Below are 22935 nucleotides of genomic sequence, written 5' to 3' on the forward strand. Positions count from 1 at the left end.
AATACATTTATATTTGTAGTAAATTTTATAATATTTCTTACTATGCAATTGTATGATAAATGATTATAATATAATATCAATTCTATATATCTCCAACTCTATTCAACATATATGTCACCGATCAACCCACCACGCCCCAAACCATGGTGGCTGATTATGCTGACGATAAAGTAATCTTGTCAATTAGTGAAAACCCGGTAGCCGCCTCATCAAACCTACAACTCCACCTCTGCCAAATGTCTAACCTAACGACAAATGGTGTATCAAAATAAACCAAAACAAATCAAGTCACACTACATTTACTCTCAAGAAGGGTATTTGTCTAACCGTTACGTTAAATAAATCCCAATTCCCACATCGAACACAATAAAATACCTGGGACTCAATCTTGACAAACGACTAACATGGAAAAATCATATATGAACCAAAAGACTGACTATCAACGCCCGTATGCGCATCCTCAATCCTCTAATAACGAGAAATAATAAAACAAATCTGAAAATCAAACTTCTAATTTACAAAACCCTCCTAAAACCTATTCGAACTTATGGCATACAGCTCTGGTGCTCAGCAAAAAAATCCAATACCAATAAAATCCAAGTATTCCAAAACCTAGCTTTTCGTCGTCTGTCCAATGCACCACCATACATTTCTAACCTAACATTGCATAATGATTTTCACTTAAAAACCATCAATGAAGAAGCTCAATCATTTTACTTGCGCTTCCGCACACGACTTCTATCCCACCAAAATCTTCTTATTAAAAACCTCTCCTCTCTAACCCTCCCGGGGAATCCAATGCGCAGGCTAAAAAGGAAATGGTGTCGTGACCTAATACAATTATAAATTTAAAATATACTATGTTCATTGCATGTATATACTCATTTTAATCTCAACATGTTATGAAAAAAAAATAAAAAAAAAAGACAAAACATATATATAAATAACTCATGCTAAGTGTCGCCAGTGGGTGGCTTCTTACTCAATTTTTCATACCATGTATTCTCTTAGCACATAAGCTTATTGTACTTACTTGTATAGATTGTTTATATTCTAATAAATATTAAAAAAAAAAAAAAGATTATTTACAATAATATTATGCGAGTTCTATGTGACCGCAATGCGATATTGTAAATTGAGATGTTGTTTATTTATCATTTTGAAATCGTAAACCAATATCTCTATAATTATAGTTTATAATATCTCTGAGACATCACAATCACAACATTACACTCGAGGAGATGTTGATTTTGTGATGTATGTTTTTATAATTTTACAATCATCTCATTGACGTATCAGAGATGTATACCGTAGACGTTAGCTTTGAGATCATAGACCGATGTCTATGAGATATCATTGTCAACACATTGCACACAGGGCGCTAGTTTTATGCTATAGAATCTACAGTATAGACCAACGGTTAATAACAAATAGTTTAAAATGTATAAAATTGTTTTCCTTATTGTTTTCGTAAAAACTTTATAGAAAATAATATAATATTTTCTATTGTATAATGGGATATTCTTATTTTTACCTTATAATAATTATAATCATAATAACAATAATTTTTACTTATCTATTTTTTAAGTTTAAAAATGCATTAATTTATAACTAAGTTAAATTTTATTAAAATTAATAAAGTCGGTTATCAATAGATTTTTTTTTTGTTTTGTCTTTAATGTTATTCACAGCCAGGGTACCGTGGCTAAATTGGGTCCAAAAAAAAGCACCACGGAAAAAAAAGTTTAGGAACCGCTGGTATAGATTATCCTCGTACATCGGGAAACATGCAAACGTGTGCCTCCAAGCTATGACAATATGCTTTGAAGGCATATGGACACGTGATGAATGACGATGTGGAAGGTCTCTAACTCGTTAGACGGTGCCGACTACACAGATATACAATAGAATCGAAAATTGCTCCGATACACGGTACAGAGATTATTGTAGTAGCAGAGTGGGGTGAAGTAAGGCAACTCCCAAATAGCATAGATATGATTAATGAAAAAGACATTTGTAATTTAAAATAGACAGTTCAAATTTTATTTTTATTTTTTTTTTAATTTCTCACAATATGAAATGAACCCAACATTCATTTTGATTATCTTTTACTTAAATAATAATTATTTTAAATTATTTAAATCAACTGTCGTTTTTCACTTTCCTATTTTTATAAAATATTCAAAACTCTTAATTTTTAAAAGTATTCAATTTTATAAAATGTATGTTTTTTTAAACTGATAAATTTATATTCTAAGCTACATAAAATTGGCCGCAGTAATTTGTTCGATATCGATTTATTTATTGATTTGTTATTCTATCTGATAGATAATAGCTGATTGGACGGAAATCATTCAAAAAACCACAAAATACATCATAACCATGAAAGTTCTGCAATATTTTATAAATACATTTATATATATATATATAGCTACAGAATGTGATATTTTTTGACGACTGCGAGCGTCAGAATTGAGAACACGAATATGAAATAACGTAGATCAAAGGTACTTAATTACCTACTTAGTTCTACTTTATCTATGAATATGGTCATATATATTGCAATATAGTGTTGTGATAATTTTATGTTAATGTCTGCGTTCTTGGGGTGACAAATCAATTATAACGTTGTATATTTTATTTTATCATAGAATATAAAGATGTAACAAGTGGTTATGTAAAATCATTAATAAAATAAAAACAAATAACTTTTTTTTTTTTTTTAGATTATCACAGATTCTCGCATCTGTTTATCGATATCGTTATCTTTGATGTAACAGTATCACTGTAAATCGAAGTAGGTAATCTCACTGAAGTTTTATTTAAAAAAAAAAAAAACTGAAAATTTCAACTTATTGTACCCTTTGTTCGCGCTTTGCACAGGAAACGGGTTAACTCGAAATTAACCAGGAATCACTCGTAGTGATGGTATACTGTGAAGAAATACTAGCCTAAATCATATACGATATGTCCAAGTTAGTTGGTTTTTTGTTCCTCTGGTTGTATTTTCTTAACTCGTCGCTCAGGTTAATGGTGTCTGCTCAGTCTTCCACTTCGCCCTTATCCATGTGAGTGACAAAAATTATCTTTTATGATTTTCGATTGTTTTTCATTTATTGTTCATGATTTGTGACTGAAATTTATTTGCATACCTAATTATTTTCATTGATCATTTGTATTGCAGAGATGTGCTGCCTGATGGATGTGAAGAATTGCTTCAACTGTTTGCCAACAAAACGTCCAAGTTCACGCTGTGTGTACTTACCAATGCCAGACCAATTTCAGTGTGCGAACACTGTGTGAACGAGTACAATCAAGTGCTCTTGCAATATGAAAACATTCAAAGGGTCCGTAGATGAATTCACAATGACTATTGTTATGTTTATATCAATATTACTGTATAATTATTATTACTATTTTTAGTTACACCACAATGATAGTGAAGTAGATTGTCGAGCAGTATTGACCAATATTGATCGGTTACAAGTTGTGTATGCAAGTTATAATTATGTATTAAACATGTGGGAACAGGCGTCATGCAAACGTTTGTATATCGTCTTGATCTTAATTTATGTGTACACCTAAATAGGAATTATAAGCTAAACTGTATATTTTATTTTATTGTTACAGTGTGTTTGAATGGTACCGCTTTTAATGATAAGACAAAAACTGTGATGAGACTAGGAAAACTTTTTGATGCTTGTGTATCGAATCATATGAATGGCACAACGTACAATTCATCACTTTGTTCTGACTGTCAAGAGGATTATCTGAACTTAACCAATTACTATAACATAAACAAAATTAGTAAAGAATTTTGCATGGATGTTGTTGATTTAGTAAGTTTAATTAAAAATTAAAAATTAATTACCCAAACATTTTTACCCCACCAACATCAAAAATTTCAAAATATATTTCTCCTACCATACTATATTTGTTCTTTAATTTTAATGTTTGAAGGTAATTTCATAGTTATTTTGTTTTCCCTAATAAGTTTATCATTTTCAGGAAGATGAAGTATATAATATAACATAATGAATAGTATTAATATTTAAATTATTTACTAGATAGGTTACCATGGATAATGTTATATACCAATATCTTAAGCCTTTAATTAACTCAACGAGTGATTGACTACAGTGAACTAAAAATTATTTTCAGTCTTAGTATTTATTATGTATATTTTTTTATTAAAACATTATTAGTAATTAGTAATGTACTGGCTAAACATTGCTATTTCATTTTATAGAACTTATATTACTTATTTAACTAAAGTTGTTTGATATTGTATACATTAAAATAGTAAATTTTTCTGAAACTACATCATTAAATCAAGAATAATACTAATTGATTACTAACAATATTTATGAAGATTTAATTTTTAATATATTTAGATTAACACAACACAAGCTGACTGGAGCTTGAAATGGAAATGTCATATACCCAACTACGATTCTGAATGGATATTATTGACAATTTCATTTATCATACTCCTGTTGCCAATTTTATTTTATTTTATAAATTGGATTTCTTCCCCGGAAATGACTAATGAATTACTGTCTCGTAAGTTTTTTTTATATTTATTATATTATTAATAACTAACGTGGTCCGTAGTACACAAACTTGGGTTAAATATTGGAATTGATTTATTAAATTATCATCACCATTAAAGAAAGATTATGATGTTAGATTTTATGGTTGGATTTATTACTTTTTTTTTTTAATAACTTTTCATGATTTGCCCAGCTTACTTAAAAAAAAATAAAATGTATTAAAATTTTTTAATTGTTCAACAAAATTACCTCATAAGAATATTCCAAATTGTTTAATAACAATTTTTTATTGTTTATTGTTTGAATTACTGAATATTTAACTGGGTTATCAAACTCAAACTGGAACCTATCACAAACTGAAATAGTATATATTTTAAATAACAAAGCAGACTTCCCAAGGGTGTACATTTTGTTATCTCATTTATAACATAGATAAATGAGGAAGTAACCCATTGAAAATAAGGATAATCATGCAAATTAATATCCAAATTCAATTATGTCTTCATAATATTACTGCTAATTAATCTAGTAGTGATTACATAAATTGTCTTAAGATAAAGGAGTAAAAATTGCTCCTTTATTTACATCATATAAATTACCATATAACATATTTAAATTTTTTATAGAAAATCGTTGGCATCAAAGATTTATCGATGGTTCAACATCAACTTCTGGATATGTAGTTATATCGTAATTTATGTTATTTAAATGTTTTTAAATGTTTTTATATACTTCCATAAACTATTATTCATTTATTCAAGTTTATATTTTTTGTTCAATAATTATTGGAATATGACTTAAGTAATTGTTGTAAGCTAATACTTTATGTATTAAGTATATAAAATCGATTTATATTTTAGTTTCATAAATTATTCACTGTGATATTTGTAAATTATGAGACCTAAAGAATAATAAACATATTTATAAATTAATTATATTTGTTTTTCATTATTTGAGATTACTTTTAATATTTTTTATTAATTTTTCTTTTTCAATATATTTTTATAGTTTCATTTCATATAAATTTTAATACTACATTAATACTACAATAAGACCTCAATAAATAAATTAAATCCAAAGTTTTTTAAGTTATACTTACTTTTTCAGATAAATACACGACTTATTACGGTGTCAATTATATATTAGATCTTTAAATGGTTTTATCTCCATAGCATATATTAACAATGTTATAATGAACGAACTAAGATTATAAATCACTAAATGTAGAATGGTTTTACATATAATAAGTTATACATTGTAGTTCTTATGTTTTGCATTATTAAATTTAGTTATTCATTAAACAAAATAATGGTGAATTAATTTGACATTCACATAAGTAACTAATTGTATTAAAGATAAATACATAAATAATTACAAATAGAAAAAAATAATATTTTGAATAAGAGCTTAATTGGTTAATTTCAATCATGAATTATTATAATTTATGATAAACTACATATAGAACACCCAAAACTACTTTAAATATTAAATTTTTATTATGACGCACACAAATACAGCAGAATTATTTATTAAGTTAATAAATTTAACTAATTTATAAGAGTATAAACCATTAAAGTTATCTTGAACAAGCTTAAAAATATATAAATATTAATACATAGTAATAATATTAAAAAAAAAAAAACAATTTTTTTTTTATGCGTATGATTTGGAAAATATTTTATTAGTCTGGAGAATCTATTTATGCCATAATAAATACTATTAAATGGTCTGAATAAGTATTTCATCAAATTTTTGATACAGTATAACCTTACTATCTTAACAGTTAAATAATATTAAATACTAGATTTATTACAATAATACCCAAGACAAATTGAACACCAATAAGTGTCACCTGTAATCAAGGTGTGCATTGATTGCTATGTTCTAATTCTGCAAAGCTGAGTACTATATTGCAGTATATTTAATGTACAAAATAGCCTTTGAAATTTTTAAAATACAAGTTCTCTTAATCAGTGTTTAATTAAATATGTATCCTTACTTATTTCATGGGTTAATATGATTCTTCTGAACTTTCATTAATTCAAACCAATTAGTTCAGATTAACAATGTTCTACTTTGTTTTGAAAATTTTAGATAATTTATGAAATAAAAATATGATGAATATATTTGACTATTTGTAAAAGTAATGTTATTTTATTTAATTAAATTGTTTGAAGTTACAGTAATTATTAGAATTGAAAAAAGGTAATAAGTATCCTATTTCTTAAAAAGTTAACAATCTTAAAACCTTAATTCATAGTCATTTAGAATTATCTAAATATAAATTTCTTAATTCTAAATATTATTACAGTATCATGCGTATTAACAAAATCGTTGATTGTTAAATAATTAATTTAACGTATGTTCTCATTGAGGTCGCTGGAACTGTTTTAAAACCTAAATAAAACAAAATTTATTTATTAAAAATTCATAAATGACTAATTATTTAATTAATTTATAGTATTTTAATATGAAAATATTTCAATATATCTATAGTTAAATAAATTAACATAAAATTAAAGTTAATAATATCAGGTTCTTGTTGAATTATAAAAAAATATAATGATCATACATTTTTTTTTTAAATTGAGAAAACACAAGTATAAGTTTGAAAAATACATATTTATAGATGTATTTTCATAAGTGGTGCACGCTACACTTAGATAATACTTACTCTATTGAGTTTGTTGAATGAAGATCATCGATTCTTAACTTTCTTTGTACTAGAAGCTCGTTTGGCAGATGCCAATGGGTTTCTCGGAGTAGTTGGACCATTTGTTAAGCTATTGGTTTTTCCACTTTCCTTAGCTGTGTTATCTTCACTACCACTATTGCCAGTTTGTGACTCAGTTTCACTGTTTATTTCGGCTAACAATAATACAATTCATGTAAGTTATAAGTGATATTTTAAGGAAATAAAAAATAAATGAACAACAATATTACCTTTTTCTTGAGCTTCTACAAGGCCACTAACTGCCTAAAAGACAAAACGTTTAACATTTAAACATAATATAGTAATATAATATAGTAACCTAGTATTAAAATAATATAAAGAAATTTAAGGATAATTTATATATATTAAATATAGAAAAACATAATGAACTTAAAAGTAAATGGAAATTTACTCATCTTATTAAATAAATTGTTTATAAACTTAGAATTTAGTTATATAATACAATTTATAAGCAACATATTAATAATATTTATTTCGATTACTGATTTACATTTACAATAAGTAAAAATTCTTTAAAGTAATACAATTAACAAATTAACAATAGAAATTAAAGGAAAATATTTTAATTTTAATAGTTAAGTATGCTGCAGTGTATTTGAAGTGTTGTTTTTGTTTTACAAATATAATAAACTTGCTTTTAGTAGAACCAATTTTGTATCGTTAGTTTTAATTAAAACAAACTAATCAGTTAAAAAGGGTAAATTAAAAAAACATTTGTGACTTTTCGTAGATTAGGTTAGGTTATATTTTAATTTTTAAGTTAATATTACAATTAAAAATGCATCTTACTTAAAAATTAAAATAAAAGAAAAAACCCACTAGAATGAAAGATAGTGTTTCTTTCTTAAAGTTTGATAATAGATCAAATCACTCAAATATTGAAGCTAACATCATCAAATTTGTTCTACTGGACACGGATTTGTTATATTGTACACTGGTAAAATAGGTTTCATAATAAGGCTCAGTTTATATAGACTTTTTATGATACAAAAGTTGCGTCAGACCATGAGCTCAGTATTACATCACAGTACAGCTTTAATTCATTTGAATATCATGAGTAGATAAGCCTGAGTCAAAAGAGATAAGTGACAAGAATAGCAAAGGCTCATAAGAAACCATGATAACTTGGCTCAGTATACAAACAAACTTTCAAATTCCATCAAACCTTACTAAGTGTGAACCTGCTTAATACAAAGACGGCACATATTAATGTGCCGTCTTCTTACACTTTTTAACTGTTATATTTTTTTTTTTTTTAAACTCACAGCCATGGAAGTAATAGAAGATTTAGAGAATAGACGTTCAGCTTCTTTGAATTTTCTGTTACGTGGTTCATTTTTGGAGTTGGGAAGCTTATTGGCTGATGTAAGATATCTATCCCATCCACGAATGATATTACCATATAAGTGAGTGTCTTCCAAATAACTTCCTTCAAATGCATATATTTGACGTTCAAGATTGGCTAAAGTTTCCTGAAAATAAATAATGTTTAATAAAATCAAAGAATTTAACACACTACAGTTGAAAGTGACTTCCAAAATGTTCTCTATAAAGCATAGTAGTGGTACGCAATGAAAAAACGATCAGAAAACTTACAGCGATGTCCGATTTACGTTTGACGAGTTCGGCCAACTCTGCGCGCAAATCGTTGGACCCGGACGACTTCGACATGGCAGCGGCGAATGAACCGCGACCAATTGTAAGTTCCTACACGAACTCAAGAATCGTTTAGATTATTATAATTATACGATAAGATAAAGTCTCAACGAAACGGTAACAAAATCATCAATTTCAACAGCGAGTTACACGCTCTCGACACAGCCGCAGCACCAATAAAAATATGACAAGCGACAAGACGCGTAAACAACGGACAAGTTTGGCAAGACTGACAGGATCAGTCGCATGCATAGAGTATTACTCTTTGGAACAGAATAAGATAACAAAAAGGATAATAGTAAAAAAAATAACATGAGCAGTATTGAGCAATGTTAAAATTAGTCCGTCATGTTTTACGAGGAAATATCAGTGTGACCAGCAAAATAAAAGAAAAAAAGGTTATTTATTAAGTAATTTTTTTTTTTATGTTTTAAAATCCAAATGTAAGAATTTCTATATGTTCATCATACAAATTTAAAGCTGACCATATAGACGGATATTTAAAACTTGGATAAATGCAAAATATTATATCTAATTAATAATACAGTAATATGTATATAACATAGTCAGAATTATCAAATGATGAGAAATTAAAACAATGGTATATAAATTATATTCATAAATAAATTTACAACAAGAGCTTATTTCATGTACTCATATAGTAAATAGAAAATTAATATTAAAGTAATTATCAAATTATTAAAAAATAATTTTTAGTATAGCAATGTATATGATTTATTAAAAATGCAATAATCAAAAGATAATTGTTTAATATATAAAAAATATAAATTAAACATAAGAAATTATTTTATATTAAATGAGAAAGAATGTCAAATTTTCTAAATTTTCTAGGAGTTGATAATAATTGTTTAATTAATATTTTGATCATATGAATAATTCTTAACCGTACAAAATAGTTTATAAGAAAATCTAAATTAAACATTTAGCAAGGATGTATAAACGATATATTGTCTATTAAATTTTTTTATTTTCAATTTTACATTGAAATTTTGACCATGAGTGATAAGATTAGCAAACAAGATAAATTTAATATATATTTAATATAAATTAATAATTTTAATACTTTATGTATAAGTGTATAATAGACATGGATAATCCAGGGGGCATGTTCCCCCTTGCCCTGTCCAATATACACCTATGATAATTATTGAAAGTACATTTTGCTGTCTTCTTAATATTTTTAAATATTTCATCCAATTCTTCCAAGCAGTTTGCTCCATTAGAATAATTAAAATAATTTAAAAAAAATACTTTTTTAAATTGCCAGTAAAATTGAATTGTGGTAAGATTTACGTTATTAATATTTTAAGTTTTAAACTTACCAAATAGGTTTTCCTAACAATCCTGGTTTAATCTATATATAGTAATGAATCAAACAATTGGATTCATTAACCTTAATAATAAAACACAGCCAAAGATTTTGAGGTATAGATTAATAATAATTATTAGAGACAGGATTTCAAAATGCTTTGACATATCTATTATAAGTATACAAATCTATGTTCAATTACGAATTAAGAATAGGTGGGATGAGTTCAGTTATGTAGCATGAAAGATTCGATGATGGAGATTATTTACTAATCTTATCACTTATTCCCAATCTTCCTACCTTAATTTTATATATATTAATTTAAATCCTTACTTGTGTATTGCAAGTACCAATCAGAATACTATTCAAGTCTTTGCGTATTTAGAAGATGAAATTCCACAGAGTGAATAAATATGTGAAGTCGAGCGAATTACAAATTAAATAAACAACAACTTTTTATAGATTTATTAAATTGAAGAAATTACAATCGCACTTTATAAATATTACTTTTTAAACGTTGTTTAAGCTTAAAGGGCCCCACACACGATTAGTTTTACTGAGTAGTTTATCTGTATAAATAACTGAATATAAATTTTACAGTTATCTGAACTGAAGGCGTGTAAACTACTCGAAGTTTTTTTCTTAGATATATCCACAGTTCTCTCAGTTTTCTAGTTCAGTATAGTACGGAAATCGTTCGGTTATCACAGTGTACAGTTCGTGTTTTTAATGATGGGTGACCGAAATATAAAAGCAGATTTTTTATGTGATGCGTGAGTTACTCACTACTAGAAGTGAGACAAAACTGTGTGAACTGTGTGATTCCAAGGGCTTATTTTAGAGGGGCGAAGGAGGAAATCGTGCCCCCTGAATCCGTATTTAAGGAATCGATCATAATATCATATATTATGTGAGATACACATTTCAAATTTTTTTAATATGTATCATTTTATAACGATATTTAGTGAAAAATCAAATAAAACATAAGCGTAACTTTCAAAACACAGACAGGTGTTAAAAAAGAACTATACAAAAGTCAATTCTTAGTGGATTAAATTATTAAAAAAAACCACAAATATTAAGGACTCAACTGATTTAAATATTACCAAAAATTTTACTTGTAAATTTTGAGCCTGATTAAAGAAAAATTTGAGTTCCCCCCCCCCTAGATGTAAGTCTAAATATGCCACTGTGTGATTCCCTGAGCTAACTGAATAGTTTATTGATACAAAGTAGAACTTATTAAACAGGTCAAAAACTTGAGTAAAAATTTACCAGAACTGCACAGTTACCGCAATTAATCGCTCAGACATGACGTCAAACGTGATAAACTGCACAGTTAAACTGAACGTATGTGGGACTTTTAAGTCTGCTTTTATTATTTTTTTTTTTTTTTTAAGAAAATGGGCAATATACCTGCCAACTGGAAATGTCGTTAAGCAGGGCTTCAGATAACGGGTCGTCATCGCTTATTGATTTACATCATTAGCTTGAGTCTACCTTAAAATTACGCACACCGTCGTGACTTAGCTCCACAGGACTTGACATTATTTAAGAGAGCCACACATGTTCAGTTAAAAATGAGCGATTCGATAGTACAGTTTTATCTGTACAGATAAATAGTGTTTTGGTTTATAATTATAATTCATTATTATTAAAAACTTAATAATGAACACGATAATAAATAGTAAAGTTAAACTTACAAAATTGTCATAATATATTGTATTTTAACCCATCTCAGCTCCATTAATTTAAATGTATACATTTCTGATATTTAATAACTCAGGTGTATAGTCGTTCATTATAATTATATAGGTGTGCTCATATAAGTCTATTATATTATTATATCAGTCGGACAAGGGTCGAATCCTGACAAATTGTCAGAAAAGTAGAATCACTGAATTATTAATATGATTTATATACAAAAATCAACGATTTCATATCAAAGACAAAATTACAACTCATATCATTAAAAATACCCAAAATCACGATTTAATGGTTTCTTTGGTTAATACAATTTTTGAATGACAGGTTTATTCTTTATTTACTGAATTTTTTATGGAGTATAATATATTAAATAATTTACCCATACATTCAATGAAATTGACAGTAGTTTCAGTAGCCCGAGTTAAATTACCGTATTAAACATAGCTACGCATACCTGCTGTTACTTTAGCACTGAAAACTTGAGACGCATAAGTTCCTTTTATTTCTTGGAATGCTCCTAGAGTGATGTGTAAGCCTAGGTGTATAGCAATTTATACCTTGGTGAGCATTGTAAAAATAGTAAAATAGTTTAGGTATTTTTTTTATCTGTTATATTATTTGAAACTTCAAGAAAATATTTAAAATAAATGTTTCTTATTGACTAAAAAATTTGACGAATCAAATAAATAGAATATTTTTGAACCATTCACAAAAAAAATAAGGACGTTCACTTGACACATACATCATATTAGCAAAATTACATAAATTTGCTTCCTGATCAATAGTAAAAATTTTAATATCAACTAAAAACTATGCAGTTTATAAATTACAGCAAAAATTATTTTCTGTAAGGGAAGACCTTTATAACTGTTATTAATGAAATAGTGTACTACTGGTTGTTTCCACTTGTATTTCAAACTTCGAAGAATATATTTTGCAGGTTCATAACTCTTTGTTTTAAGTAAAAACTGAAATTAATAATGCAGTCTTTTGATAAATTACTAAACTTAATTTGTTTTAATGAATATTTAATTTACACATAGAATACAGTAGTTTGCTTCCTCTTTCAAAATTTTGAATTTTAGTTCCATATAATTAAATAAAATATTATTTAATCCTATCCCTATTTCAATTTTCTGTGTAATTCTTCGTAATGTTCTAGGTACAGGTAGTTGTAAAATGTTTTTTCAAAATCTATATGGAATAGGTTCAAATAAATAAATTGTAAGTATAAATTGTTCGAGATGACTATTTTAACGATAACCTTGAGGTTTTTATGTTAACTAATTTTACACTATTTTTCATTAACATTGCTAAGTTAGGCGGCAAGCGAAAATCGATAAATTTGTAGAACATTATAAATCAAATAAAAAACGAAAAAAGAGACAGTGATATTATAAGTTTTTTATATCTAAATATGCATTATTTACTATATACAGTAAAAAAATAATTTGTTATTCATTTTTGGTATTTCGCTCTATTAATTGATAAATTGTTCTAATTAAACCACGGCTTCGCATTTAGAAGTTTACTTTGAGTAAACTTTTTGAGTTTACTTTAGTTACTTTGGGTTGTCCATCCCCAATGTATAGTATACAATCTATGGAATAGGCAATATTATCAATCCCTGGTAATAGCGTCGGAGGCGCGTTGTAAAATGATCTACACCCGAATGTTGGCGGTACTGCGTGGCGGCGAGAGAACTCGAGTATAATAATAATTTCTTCGTTGCAGCAGCAGCAACTGCTGTGCATCCCGCGCTCGCGAGCTTTCGGCTTTGTCCCTGCAGCGGCGGCGGCGGATTGATTCAGTACTTGTGCGTACGCCGTTATTGATTCGCCCACACGCTGCCGTTCGACCGTGGTAGTGTTAGTGTCGACGGCGGTGTGGACCGTGTGGGGCGAGAGCGAGGGGGTTTTCTGGCCGCCGAATCGACCACGGTCTCACTCCGGTCCCGTTCGTCGTTCCGGTTCGTACCGGAAGAAGTCAGCCGTCGACGCTGCAGTACCGGCACGAATGTTGCGTCGTAATCGTCCGGTCGGTTGCTGCGCGTGAGTTTGTCGCAGTCGACAGTTACGTCCCGAGCGGTTAAGTGAAAAACGGAACATGTAAAAGGTAAGAAGACGATCATGGACATAGTAAATATTATAATTGCGGCACTCCACTCGCACTACGGTGATGACGAGGAAACTACGGATCGTTCGGAAAACTGTCTTCCTCGTTTATGCACGATATCGTAGTACATATGTATATTTAAGTAATGAACAGATTAGTAGTAGACGAGACAAATCGGTAACCCTGAAGGCGCCGGATTAATTTACGTGTGTCGAGCTGTAATTCGTGTTTAAATATAGCTAACGTGTGCTGTGCAGCGTTAATACGATTTAATTTTTTGTCTTTCAGTGCGTACACAGTGTTTATACGAACATAGTAACGTATATGCGTTAACTGATGGGAACACGTGTAGGGTATACATTATGTACCTACGTATAATTATATTATTATCGTGAACGAACTCCGTCGTGATGCCACAGAAGTTTATTAGCACAACTAGGGAGACTCGGGGGACTTAGCTCTTTAAATGTTATAATAGCTCTTTCTCAGAATAAAAATAATGAATCTCAGAAATTCGTGTTTGAGATAAAATCTAATAATCAATGTCTAGAATCTCAGTACACGAAATAATTATTAAGTTTCACAATTTCGTTATTCAGCATATTCTGACTTTAGCTTTACTTAGGAGTATCAAATATCTAAATTTGAATTATAAAATCGTATTTTTCATTTTCTTATCTTCATTTCATCTTTTTGCTAACCTATAATAAGGAGTAATGACAAATTTCGTCTGTATGTAAATTAGAAGTTAGGGGTATGAGGGCGTAGCCTTTACGGATCTGTGTTATCTCGGTACTTTTCGCCCCCTCCCCCCAATTTAAGCCGTAGTTGCGCCTATGCGTAAAAGCGATTTTAATAATATTTACTATTCACGTTTTATCTTTCCTCCCCGTTCATCATCTGGAAAACATATTCGAGCTTTTAGAAATAGGAAACCACGATTTGTTGCCATAAAGTGTTCGTAACACATATTTATACGTTCAACATGTAGGTACTATAAATATAATGCGATACGGAGTTAGAAAATTCGTTACCATCATCAATACTTAAGATCATGATTTCATGTTTACAATTCCTTTTCCTCATCGTAAATCACGACAAAATAGTACACATCGGATCCATAAAATGACATATTCGCAAATATTCAATTTTGATAGAATTGTATATATTGACAAACGAATTATAAATTAAGATAGATATGCCTACGTCATTCTCGAGTATAGAAACGAATAATTTGAATCGGTTTCTAAGTACTTTTCGCGTCACTTAGTTGATAAAATCCGTCTACATTTTCATGACCATATAACGATATATCGGATGACGCTAAAAATGTTGTTTTGTGCATTTTTTTCAGCTTCAGTTATTCATTTGTATTTTGTATTAACATTTCGATTTATTTGAGGAAGTATTGCTTGTTTGAAAGGAATTGGTATACTGGAAAAATCTTATTTTATATTGTCTAGTATACTATACGCATTAAAATACAATAGTAAAAATGTAATTTAAATTAATTGTTATTGATTATTGTATGTTATTTCTAGAATAGATAAATTCGCACTTAAATGTTTGGTGACAAAGTTTTCATCTATATATATTTGAAATTTCTTAATAAAAATTGAATGTGGTAGAATCTATAATTTTATTTTTTGTGAAATGAATGAAATTGAACGTGTTTAATTTCGTATCGTTTATATTAAAAATTAATCATCCACCATGACTATTTTCCAGTTATGAACCGACTTAATCTAAAAATTATGACTGAAGAAGGCTTGAAACAAATTAAAATGTTCTAAGCCATCTTGTAATACGAACTTTCCATCATTTTTTCATAAATAAACTAAAAATTTAAAGTACTATAATTTCTGTTAGATACGATTTTCGATATCAAATGTAACATAAAAAAATTCTAAAAATTTAAATTTTAAATAGAAGCTTGAGTTTTTTAAAAGTGTTAATTGTATATTAAAGTAATCTGTCAATTACTCAACAAACCAAATTATGTGGTTTATACAAAAAAAAAATAAATAAATAAATAAATAAAAAAAAAAATGGAGTAACATTACTTTTTGTTTCAATTAAATTTGTATAAATATTTTGAAATTTAAATCAAAACATTTCTTTATTATAGTTAACTAACTATAATTTAATTTTAGTTTTAAGCATTATAAAAAAAATTATCGTTATATAATGTAATATATATTAACCAATACAATTACTAAAATATTTACAAAAAATTTTAGTGGTTAAAGCTATTAGAAAATCAATTTTTATATTAACTTTCAACGGCTTAAAAATGTTGATCATAGACTTTATGTAAATCTTCAACTGGTAACTGTTAACATATTTTAAAATCGTTTTTTGTTTATGTATATTCTTTGTATTATTATGTATATTTTGTTTTCTGCAATACCGACCATCGACATTATTCAATAAGTTAAACAAATCAAATCACAAACTATATTCATCAAATTGTCTGTGGTTAAATCTATATCTATACAAAATTGTCAATAATACAAATTTAGATTAATCAGTATAATAAAACGTGTACGTATAAACAGTGCTTGACTTGGTGGTAGGGTGGAGTACTCCAACTAATTTTCAGAAATTTTAGCGTCCCCTTACTATTATTACGTTATAATTATAATGATGAAAAGCCTTGGGGATGTTATTTTTTTTTAGAGTAAACAGAGTAATCTTTCTTAAATTTTGCCAAGTCAAGCATTGCGTATAATGTATAAATGTTAATATTTGATATTTACTACAATTATTTATATTTATTATTTTCCAAATGTTTAAAACAGAATTTATTGTTTAATTTCGTTCATAAATACTTTAGTACATAATACTAAAGATATAAAATAAATAATAATAGAAACTAATAGGATGTTAATTTTTTATGTTTCAGATTAAAAATGTCTGTCATAACCATTTGTAAAACTGTGGGAGAAATGAATACGTTTAAAAATCAATCAACTTCTAAACTCATAAATTCTTCTACATTGCCAAAGTTATCAGAAAACACATTATTAACTATGCCATCTACATCATCCGTCCAACCAAACCAATTATTGCTGATTAATAATTCTGAAGGCCAACCCGTGTCTGGCATATTGTTACCTTCCAATCATTTTATGTTTAAATTAAATCAAAACCAGATTCAACCTAAATCAAATCCAGATGATTACATCGAGCGCGAATCTACTTCAAAATATTTTTCAATGAATAAAGGTGAAAAGAAAATGTTTCGAGAAACATTTTTTAGTACACTTCTCGATTTTATGCATCAAATCGTTAAAGATGGTCGCATTGTTGGTTCTTCTGACCCTATTTGGGAACATGTTGCTTCGAAATTAGATAATATACTTAAGCCGAAAAGTATTTACAATCGCTTTATTTTAAATAAACATTCCTGTAGAACAAGATTAATTGAAGCATATTTAAAAGATCCTAAAAGCCAAACCACAGATATATCTATATTAAATCATATGATGAAAACTGATATGCATCATGAAATTGTTGAAAAAAGACCAGGTCATGTAGATAATCAAACCTTTTATGATGCTTTATTTGTATTTAAAGATAAGGTTTTAAGGAATGGACAAGTAGCACCAAGTGTTGACTCTGTTTGGAACCAAATTTCGGCGCATTTAAATCATGCTTTAAAACCGAATAGTATTTATTTAAGATTGAAACGAAATACTCACAACTGTCATAAAAAATTACTTGCTCATTGTAAACTTGACCCTTCAAAGGCTAAGACCTATGATGTCCCAAGTCGAAAGTTGGCATCACCTGTAGAAAAACCATTTAATAAAATAAAGAAGAAAAGTTTAAAATTTGAAGATTCTTCCAAATTTTTTAAAGCTTTGTATTCTCATAGGCATATGATTATACAGAATGGTTCAATAGCAAGATACAATAATTCGGTTTGGAATGAAGTAGCAAAAATGTTGGATTATGCATTACAACCATCTGATGTCCATTCAAAATTTATTCGTAACCATGACTTATGCCAAACTAAACTTATTGAAGCATGTAAAGAAGATGAAAATTTTACTCCATTAGTTGTACCCAAATTTAACAAACCCAATTGTGTGTCCGATGAAGTTTTTTTTAATATATTATGTAGGTATCGTGATGATATTCTACAGAATGGAAGTGAAATAGCTAAATTTTCTCATCCTGTATGGACTCAAATATCAAAAGATCTTAATGACACTTTAAAACCAGCTACTGTTTATTTTAGGGTGACTCGAAATTCTCAACTATGCTTAAATAGACTTCTGAAGCCTGAATTATTAACAGACCATACTTATAAAGATATTATTAATAAAGACAAGTTTTTTGAAACTATATGCTTGTATAAATATTCGATAATGAATGGTGACGTAGTTGTTGATTTAAATGATCCAGTTTGGAATGAGATTTCTCTTCAATTAAACTCTGTGTTATCTCCTGAAGCTATTTATGATATAATTTATAATGATAAAGATTTGTGCAAAACAAAAATGATTCAAGCCCTTAAAACTGAGCGAAGTGTGTTTTCTGGTGAAAATCCGGAGATATCCGAAAATATAAATGAATACACTCCAATAGTTGAATGTAATATTTCTAATGAACCCATTTATGATTTTAATGAAATTATAAATGAATTTAAAGATTCTATTTTACAGCCCAATGGACAAATGGCTTTAAAAGATGACCCTATATGGAAACAAATATCTTGTCGTTTGAAAGATTTGAGTTCAGATGAAGTTTATTCACGTGTCATTAATGATTATAAAAATTGCCGAACACGAATTTTCGGTGTTAAGCCAGTTCATAAAAATCGATTGTTTGAAGCAATATTTGCATATCGTCAATTAGTTATAAGCAATAATTCAATTGCAAATATTAACGATGAAGTTTGGATAAAAATTAGCGAAAAACTTAATTTTGCATTAACACCCAAAGAAATTTATTCAAGATTTATCAAGGATATTGATGGTTGCCGTACAAAGTTATTGAAATCATCAAAAAAGGATTGGAGTCGCTCTCAAGGTGTTGATAAAGATAAGTTTTTAGATATTATTATAAGTCATAAAGATTCTATATTAAAAAATGGATCACATGCTAAGCCCAGTGATCCAATTTGGAGAGAAATTGCTTCCAAATTAAATTTTTTGGTAAAACCATTAACTCTTTATAATAATTTTATGTTAAATAGACATAATTGCCAACAAAAACTGTTAGAAGCTTGTGAATTAGATAAAAATGAGTTAGCCGTATCTCAGATTTCATCAAAAATAACTTCTCAGATGGATCATGACTACATAAAAGGTGACATAGATACTACTTTTGAAGATTTAGTGTACATGAGGCAAAAAGTTGGCTATGTACAAGAAAATGACTTTATTGAAGCTTGTTTAGTATTCAAAGACAGATTAGTGAAAAATAACTGTATAGTGCCATCAACTGATAAAGTTTGGAATGATATATCAAAGTATCTTAATTATGCAATCAAATCCAAAACAGCTTATTTAAGATTCAAACGTAATACTCATAATTGTCAAGGGAAATTATTTGGAGTTTTTCAATTAAACGAGCTTTCTTATGATCAAGACGAAGAATCATATTCTATCGACGATCAAAGTATTGAGAATGAAATGTTTTTTGATGCAATATCAATCTTTAAGCACTCCATTATTAATAATGGTTCTTTTGCCATGGAATCTAGTCCAGTTTGGTTAGATGTTTCAAATTTAATGAACAATTTACTCACACCTGATGAAGCATTTTGGAAGTTTCGTCAAAACATTGATTCCTGCCGAACAAAACTAATAAAAAAGTGTTTAGCTGATTGGAACAACGAGCCTTCTTCAGTTATTCAAAATCGAATTCAGGTTATGAAATCTAAAGAATCGTTGTGGAAAAAAAATTTAATATCAGAACATATTTCTAGAGTGAATGGAAAAAACTATAATCAACCATTAATTATGAATGAAGATGTATTTTATGATGCTATTTATAAACATAAAAGTGATATATTCCACAATGACTTAGTTGCAAATAGTGAAAGTCCTGTATGGACAGCTATTGCCAAAGAGTTAAATAATGAATTAGAACCGTCAACCATATACCTAAGATTTAAGAATAACATGACTAAATGTAACCTAAAGTTTGCAGAAGCAGCTCAAAGGCACAGTCTTTATAAATTAAATCAAAAACAAAGTCAAATGGAAACACAAATACTAATTGATGAAAATTCATATGATTCATATGATCAAAATATGGTTATAGATTATGATGATGACTGCATTGTAGAATCGGATGTAAAAAATTTCGAAATAAAGGACTACAGTGATGAAACATCTACTATACAATAGAGTTGTGAACATAGAAAGATGTAAATAAATTTAAATTATTTTAAAAATAAAATATATTCAAATATATACACAGAAATTACCTTAATATTATAAAAAAGAATAATTTATCCACAATAGAATTGGAATAGAAACTAATAACAATGATCTCTAAAAAAAAAATTAACCATTATTCTAAAATAAAGTTTTTTTTTTTTTTTTTATATGCCTTATGATGACTGATTAATGTTACCTATAATATTATTTTATTAATTATTTTGTTTTTATTTTTATATTTTTTAATTTTTCATTAAACTACACGGTTGTGCTGTAATATTACTATTTAATCAATTTCTCTCGTCTTGTTTTGTATGATTATAACTGTTTATGATTTAGATCTGATTTTATTACATTTTCAATTAATAATAATTATTGTTCTTAAATATCTAAAGTATTTGTTAGTTTTAAAACATGTTTAGATTTATCTTTTGTTTTATTACCTATTTTATACATATATTTAACAAAGATGATGTACGTACACTTTTTTTGTGATGAATTAACTTATAACAAATTTTCCAAAAACCATTTTTTTTGTCTTAAATTTATAATTGATTTCAATAATTTTCTATGTAAATGCATATTATTTAAAAACAAATGCATTATCAAAAAATCATCGTAAAATATTATACTCATATAGTATGTATTGTAGTGTATTTCTCCTTAAAATATTTATTTAACTTAAGAAATGGACATCAGTTTATATGAATAAAGTCTATTCCAATTTGAATTTGGTGAAGACTGATTAAGCTAATCTTCTATTTCTATTGGTCTGTTTAACTATTTTTTATAAACATTGTATATACATACATATATTATATGATTTAGTAGTTTTAATATTAAACATTTTCACACTTGCTAAAGAATCTTAAAATATTCTGTATATTAAATATCTCATCATATAAGAGTTTTACAATTTAAACTACTAAATGTTTCAAGAATATTAATAATATTAATATTATATAACACTGTATATTAAAATTAAATTAAAATTAAAAATTGTTTGTTTATTTAACATCATGTAATACAATTGAACTACATCATATAATTGTTTATTTTTATTCTACCTAATGCTATACTTACCCTTATATATTGTACAGAAGAACTGAGCCAAACACCTTTTACTGTACCTAATCGGTTAAATTTCTACAACCAAGATGAACGCTTAGATATTACATCGATAGTAAATATTAATTTAATACATTTAAATTATTGATAGAGTATTTCAAGCTTTACTTATAATGATTAGTCATTAGATACGGATTTCCGTAGCACCAGTCTATACTGAATATTTGATAAGTATCTACAATTAAAAAAGTTTTTCGTTTTAATTTCAATAGGTAATACATTTTTATTTCTTTATAAATCAACATAAAAAAACAAAGCTTCAACAATTATTTAAAGTTCATAAGAAAATTATGTACGAATTAATATTTAATCACTAAAAAATATGTTTACATTTAGTATTGTTTTACTTATTATTGTTAATAAACTATATAAACATATTTTGAAAAAATCCTGATTTGTTGTTAAATTTGTGCATGAGGGTAGTGTAACTAAATTTTAAGTAAAAATTTCCCTTCTTTTATTTATAGGTATATATAGTGTAAAAAGAACCAATTTTTTTTGATTTATGGTAAATTAATTTATATAGTTTAAATGTGAAAATAATTAAATGAACAAATTAATAATAAAAGCGATTATCACAATTGTTTTCTAATGAAATAAAATATTACATATATTAATTTAGAATTTAGAAAGTATAATACCTGCGATAAGTTCTTTCTTTCTTTTAAATTCATGACATGGTATTGTACCATATAATCATGTAGGTTGACATGGCCTTCTAACACAGTATATCTAAACCTAATATTTTGTTTTAAAGGAAGGTATTTATTAATTATATATGTATACATACGTTACATCTCCGACTGTTATTCTCTTGCCGATTTGCTAAAATCGAAATTCAGGAACGTATAATGCTCAGTTATGTTCATAGGATGGATGCAATTTAAATATGCATTAGTAATATAACACTACATTGTAGTAAATATTATACATTTGATTGTATTTACCATTTGTGCTCTTCCTTTAGTAAATATTCTACTCAACCTTTGTGGCTCAGTGCCGTATAAACTATTTATAAATACACATACACTAACTACGTGTGTACTACTATTTTTATTGCTTATTTCTTCATATTTCATTGTACCCAGTATCTACATATATGACTTTAATGGGCGTTCATGATACGGCTTCTACGAATGTCCTGATTCCGGCGGTCGGTAAGACAACTATGATAAGTAATCTAAATAATATTATGAACGCGAAGACAGCGATCTTGGGGCCGGGAAAGATTAAGGCCAAATATAAAAAGTCAACAGAGACCAAAGCACACTCATGGGCATGCGCGCCCATAGGGAGGGGGGGGACTAAGAGACC

General features: G+C 27.6%; 3 protein-coding genes across 5 annotated transcripts; 2 read left to right on the forward strand and 1 right to left on the reverse strand.

Moving 5' to 3' along the window:
• Positions 1–2725: 2725 nt before the first annotated feature.
• Positions 2726–5443, forward strand: LOC112689337 (osteopetrosis-associated transmembrane protein 1). 3 transcript variants are annotated; one of them, XM_025562998.1, is made up of 7 exons: positions 2726–2797; positions 2884–3068; positions 3185–3347; positions 3424–3544; positions 3631–3839; positions 4395–4563; positions 5180–5443. In XM_025562998.1, the coding sequence occupies exons 2-7, from the start codon at positions 2968–2970 to the stop codon at positions 5245–5247; spliced, it is 831 nt and encodes a 276-aa protein (XP_025418783.1). In that variant the 5' UTR covers positions 2726–2797; positions 2884–2967; the 3' UTR covers positions 5248–5443. The 3 variants fall into 3 exon arrangements, with proteins under 3 accessions (XP_025418783.1, XP_025418784.1, XP_025418782.1); XM_025562999.1 differs by having other exon boundaries at positions 2785–2801; XM_025562997.1 differs by lacking the exon at positions 2726–2797 and having other exon boundaries at positions 2808–3068.
• A 1244-nt stretch (positions 5444–6687) lies between these two features.
• LOC112689305 (chromatin modification-related protein MEAF6-like) lies at positions 6688–9192 on the reverse strand. Its single transcript, XM_025562950.1, has 5 exons — positions 8884–9192; positions 8553–8759; positions 7497–7530; positions 7228–7421; positions 6688–6950 (listed from the first exon to the last, which is right to left on the reverse strand). The coding sequence occupies exons 1-4, from the start codon at positions 8956–8958 to the stop codon at positions 7252–7254; spliced, it is 486 nt and encodes a 161-aa protein (XP_025418735.1). The 5' UTR covers positions 8959–9192; the 3' UTR covers positions 6688–6950; positions 7228–7251.
• Positions 9193–13732: 4540 nt separating this feature from the next.
• On the forward strand, positions 13733–20779 carry LOC112689346. The gene is made up of 2 exons (XM_025563012.1): positions 13733–14095; positions 17001–20779. Exon 2 carries the CDS (start codon positions 17008–17010, stop codon positions 20458–20460), a length of 3453 nt encoding a protein of 1150 aa, XP_025418797.1. The 5' UTR covers positions 13733–14095; positions 17001–17007; the 3' UTR covers positions 20461–20779.
• Positions 20780–22935: the final 2156 nt, after the last annotated feature.

The sequence above is a fragment of the Sipha flava genome, unplaced genomic scaffold (genome assembly GCF_003268045.1).
Source record: "Sipha flava isolate LNK unplaced genomic scaffold, YSA_version1 43_pilon_pilon, whole genome shotgun sequence".
Taxonomy (NCBI): domain Eukaryota; kingdom Metazoa; phylum Arthropoda; class Insecta; order Hemiptera; family Aphididae; genus Sipha; species Sipha flava.

What these genes read in the sequence shown, in the direction of transcription:
- LOC112689337 (XM_025562998.1), top strand. Translation starts at nt 2,968, where the DNA reads ATGTCCAAGTTAGTTGGTTTTTTGTTCCTCTGGTTGTATTTTCTTAAC. An exon ending in TCCACTTCGCCCTTATCCAT is followed by an intron (nt 3,069 to 3,184) that starts GTGAGTGACAAA and finishes TTTGTATTGCAG; the next exon opens with AGATGTGCTGCCTGATGGAT. An exon ending in GGAACAGGCGTCATGCAAAC is followed by an intron (nt 3,545 to 3,630) that starts GTTTGTATATCG and finishes TTATTGTTACAG; the next exon opens with TGTGTTTGAATGGTACCGCT.
- LOC112689305 (XM_025562950.1), bottom strand. Translation starts at nt 8,958, where the DNA reads ATGTCGAAGTCGTCCGGGTCCAACGATTTGCGCGCAGAGTTGGCCGAA. An exon ending in AACGTAAATCGGACATCGCT is followed by an intron (nt 8,760 to 8,883) that starts GTAAGTTTTCTG and finishes ATTTATTTTCAG; the next exon opens with GAAACTTTAGCCAATCTTGA. An exon ending in TGTAGAAGCTCAAGAAAAAG is followed by an intron (nt 7,422 to 7,496) that starts GTAATATTGTTG and finishes TATTATTGTTAG; the next exon opens with CCGAAATAAACAGTGAAACT.
- LOC112689346 (XM_025563012.1), top strand. Translation starts at nt 17,008, where the DNA reads ATGTCTGTCATAACCATTTGTAAAACTGTGGGAGAAATGAATACGTTT.